Raw genomic sequence first — 5000 nt, forward strand, 5'->3', positions numbered from 1 at the left:
CGTACCATTCTCCTCTGGCCCTACGTCCGTACCATTCTCCTCTGGCCCTACGTACGTACCATTCTCCTCTGGCCCTACGTACGTACCATTCTCCTCTGGCCCTACGTCCGTACCATTCTCCACCCTGGCCCTACGTACGTACCATTCTCCACCCTGGCCCTACGTACGTACCATTCTCCACTCTGGCCCTACGTACGTACCATTCTCCACTGGCCCTACGTCCGTACCATTCTCCACCATGGCCCTACGTCCGTACCATTCTCCACCCTGGCCCTACGTCCATGCCATTATCCACTCTGGCCCTACGTCCGTACCATTCTCCACCCTGGCCCTACGTCCGTACCATTCTCCACCCTGGCCCTACGTACGTACCATTCTCGACTCTGGCCCTACGTACGTACCATTCTCCTCTGGCCCTACGTGCGTACCATTCTCCACCCTGGCCCTACGTACGTACCATTCTCCTCTGGCCCTACGTCCGTACCATTCTCCACCCTGGCCCTACGTCCGTACCATTCTCCACCCTGGCCCTACGTACGTACCATTCTCCACCCTGGCCCTACGTACGTACCATTCTCCACCCTGGCCCTACGTCTTTACTATTCTCCACCCTGGCCCTACGTCTGTACCATTCTCCACCCTGGCCCTACGTACATACCATTCTCCCCCTGGCCCTACGTCCGTACCATTCTCCCCCCTGGCCCTACGTCCGTACCATTCTCCACCCTGGCCCTACGTCCGTACCATTCTCCTCTGGCCCTACGTACGTACCATTCTCCACCCTGGCCCTACGTCCGTACCATTCTCCTCTGGCCCTACGTCCGTACCATTCTCCTCTGGCCCTACGTACGTACCATTCTCCTCTGGCCCTACGTACGTACCATTCTCCTCTGGCCCTACGTATGTACCATTCTCCTCTGGCCCTACGTCCGTACCATTCTCCTCTGGCCCTACATCCGTACCATTCTCCTCTGGCCCTACGTCCGCACCATTCTCCTCTGGCCCTACGTACGTACCATTCTCCACCGTGGCCCTACGTCCGTACCATTCTCCACCCTGGCCCTACGTACGTACAATTCTCCACCCTGGCCCTACGTCCGTACCATTCTCCTCTGGCCCTACGTCCGTACCATTCTCCACCCTGGCCCTACGTCCGTACCATTCTCCACCCTGGCCCTACGTCTGTACCATTCTCCTCTGGCCCTACGTACGTACCATTCTCCTCTGGCCCTACGTCCATACCATTCTCCCCTGGCCCTACGTCCGTACCATTCTCCTCTGGCCCTACGTACGTACCATTCTCCTCCAGGCGGATCTTCTTGCAGGGACTCTGATCGGAGTCGTCGTCGTCCGACATCTCCATCTCTTCCTCCCGCCGGAACCCCATGATGTCATCGCTGTGGGCGTTCCTCAGCTCCTGTGACATCACAACCACAGCATGCACGCACGCACAAACGCACGTACACGCACACGCGCACACACACACACACACACACACACACACACACACACACACACACACACACACACACACACACGCACACACACACACAGTGGACGGGCCCCTCAGCACCACACGCTGCTTCATGTAAACAATCGTCACAACTTGTCGTCGTCAGAAAATATTACAAAATAGAAAAAGAATAAATAGAAAAAAATATACGATTATATACAATCTCCGTTAAGATAAGAGGCTGCTGGGTTCACCATGTTGTCCTATCATCATCATATCTCTGCTCAGATCAGCAGGCCTGTACTCAACCGTCGCAAAATTCAAGGAGGACCGCAAGCTAAAAAAAATCTGTATTATCTTGAGACGTTTACAAAATAAATTGGTATAACCAACTACACGACTATAGTCTAAAACTTGAGGACACACAGTTAAAAGTTAAAAGCCAGATTTCCATCTTGTGATTTAATTATGAAGTTAATTATGAGTCTTCATTCACAAAATGTGAAGAGAACATAATTGTTATTATTATCATACTTTTTTATCCCACGATTTTGCAACCCAGTTTTTTCACCCAGCGTCAATTATCGGATGTAATCCTGTGCGCTAGACTTCCTCTGCCAACCTGGGCGGGGGCAGCGGACTGACCTCATGCTTCCTTCTATGCATGAGGAGTCCAAGCTGCTTCTTTTCACCTGACAGGGGAGGGTTTTTACCCGGCTGGACGTAGCGCGTGGAAGGAACACGTTATTCCGACCAGTTCCTTTCCCCTCCATCAGGCGCCCCGGCTGGCCAGGAGGAGGCAGTTTAGAGACCAGGATTACTGCATGTTTTTTAAAAGAACATAAATATAATGAAGATATGTGAAGATTATCACAGGTGACATAAATAAGTATACGTGGTTAATACTCAGCTGACATCATCAGGCCTCATCACTTTCTCTTGGAACAACTTAACAAGCAATATTAAACACCGACAATCTGGTTCAAAACAATGACAATAACTAATTATGTTTTATTGGTATGACCAGGGACGTGCACACATAGACATCAAAGGGGGCGGCTTCTGCCCCTGCCCCCTTTTACCCGTCTGTAAAACAACTCATGTCCTCTCCAGACCACGAATGCAGCATTTACTGTATACATGTGGTGAAAGAAATGCAAATGCCACTCCTTTCCTTTCCAATGCCATGCCGGAAGGCAGCATTCAGGAGAATTGCTTTTTTCCCCCCGAAGTCTCCTGAACTTACAGTATTTTGCGTTGAACACAGCCTGCAGACAGAGCAGCTGAGTGCTTCTAACCACAGCCTGCAGACAGAGCAGCTGAGTGCTTCTAACCACAGCCTGCAGACAGAGCAGCTGAGTGCTTCTAACCACAGCCTGCAGACAGAGCAGCTGAGTGCTTCTATAACCACAGCCTGCAGACAGAGCAGCTGAGTGCTTCTAACCACAGCCTGCAGACAGAGCAGCTGAGTGTCTCTAACCACAGCCTGCAGACAGAGCAGCTGAGTGCTTCTAACCACAGCCTGCAGACAGAGCAGCTAGCTGATTGCTTCTAACCACAGCCTGCAGACAGAGCAGCTGCATGCTTCTAACCACAGCCTGCAGACAGAGCAGCTGAATGCTTCTAACCACAGCCTACAGACAGAGCAGCTGAGTACTTCTAACCACAGCCTGCAGACAGAGCAGCTGAGTGCTTCTAACCACAGCCTGCAGACAGAGCAGCTGAGTGCTTCTAACCACAGCCTGCAGACAGAGCAGCTGAGTGCTTCTAACCACAGCCTGCAGACAGAGCAGCCGCATGCTTCTAACCACAGCCTGCAGACAGCGCAGCCGCATGCTTCTAACCACAGCCTGCAGACAGAGCAGCTGAATGTCTCTAACCACAGCCTGCAGACAGAGCAGCTGAGTGCTTCTAACCACAGCCTGCAGACAGAGCAGCTGAATGACTCTAACCACAGCGCAGCCTGCAGACAGAGCAGCTGAGTGCTTCTAACCACAGCGCAGCCTGCAGACAGAGCAGCTGAGTGCTTCTAACCACAGCCTGCAGACAGAGCAGCTGAGTGCTTCTAACCACAGCCTGCAGACAGAGCAGCTGAATGACTCTAACCACAGCCTGCAGACAGAGCAGCTGAATGCTTCTAACCACAGCCTGCAGACAGAGAAGCTGAGTGCTTCTAACCACAGCCTGCAGACAGAGCAGCTGAGTGCTTCTAACCACAGCCTGCAGACAGAGCAGCTGAGTGCTTCTAACCACAGCCTGCAGACAGAGCAGCTGAGTGCTTCTAACCACAGCCTGCAGACAGAGCAGCTAGCTGAATGCTTCTAACCACAGCCTGCAGACAGAGCAGCTGAGCGCTTCTAACCACAGCCTGCAGACAGAGCAGCTGAGTGCTTCTAACCACAGCCTGCAGACAGAGCAGCTGAATGACTCTAACCACAGTGCAGCCTGCAGACAGAGCAGCTGAGTGCTTCTAACCACAGCCTGCAGACAGAGCAGCTGAGTGCTTCTAACCACAGCCTGCAGACAAGAGCAGCTGAGTGCTTCTAACCACAGCCTGCAGACAGAGCAGCTGAGTGCTTCTAACCACAGCCTGCAGACAGAGCAGCTGAGTGCTTCTAACCACAGCCTGCAGACAGAGCAGCTGAGTGCTTCTAACCACAGCCTGCAGACAGAGCAGCTGAGTGCTTCTAACCACAGCCTGCAGACAGAGAAGCTGAGTGCTTCTAACTACAGCCTGCAGACAGAGCAGCCGCATGCTTCTAACCACAGCCTGCAGACAGAGCAGCTGCATGCTTCCAACCACAGCCTGCAGACAGAGCAGCTGAATGTCTCTAACCACAGCCTGCAGACAGAGCAGCTGAGTGCTTCTAACCACAGCCTGCAGACAGAGCAGCTGAGTGCTTCTAACCACAGCCTGCAGACAGAGCAGCTAGCTGCATGCTTCTAACCACAGCCTGCAGACAGAGCAGCTGCGTGCTTCTAACCACAGCCTGCAGACAGAGCAGCTGAGTGCTTCTAACCACAGCCTGCAGACAGAGCAACTGAGTGCTTCTAACCACAGCCTGCAGACAGAGCAGCTGAATGCTTCTAACCACAGCGCAGCCTGCAGACAGAGCAGCTGCATGCTTCTAACCACAGCCTGCAGACAGAGCAGCTGAGTGCTTCTAACCACAGCCTGCAGACAGAGCAGCTGCGTGCTTCTAACCACAGCCTGCAGACAGAGCAGCTGAGTGCTTCTAACCACAGCCTCCAGACAGAGCAGCTGAATGTCTCTAACCACAGCCTGCAGACAGAGCAGCTGAGTGCTTCTAACCACAGCCTGCAGACAGAGCAGCTGAGTGCTTCTAACCACAGCCTGCAGACAAGAGCAGCTGAGTGCTTCTAACCACAGCCTGCAGACAAGAGCAGCTGAATGCTTCTAACCACAGCCTGCAGACAGAGCAGCTGCATGCTTCTAACGACCACAGCCTGCAGACAAGAGCAGCTGAGTGCAGCGCCCAGCATTACATTATAGACAATTTACACTGGGTGAAGAAATCCTGGGGTT

General features: G+C 53.0%; 1 protein-coding gene across 2 annotated transcripts in view; it reads right to left on the bottom strand.

The window, feature by feature from the left end:
* enox1 (ecto-NOX disulfide-thiol exchanger 1) overlaps nt 1–5000 on the bottom strand; it is a 125907-nt gene that overhangs the window by 17981 nt on the left and 102926 nt on the right. For both annotated transcript variants that reach the window (XM_080785829.1, XM_080785830.1), the window contains one exon: nt 1297–1417. In XM_080785829.1, coding sequence (XP_080641955.1) covers nt 1297–1417 — 121 coding nt within the window. The remainder of the gene's footprint in view (nt 1–1296; nt 1418–5000) is intronic.

The sequence above is a fragment of the Protomyctophum bolini genome (assembly GCF_963924005.1).
Source record: "Protomyctophum bolini genome assembly, chromosome: 16".
NCBI classification, from domain to species: domain Eukaryota; kingdom Metazoa; phylum Chordata; class Actinopteri; order Myctophiformes; family Myctophidae; genus Protomyctophum; species Protomyctophum bolini.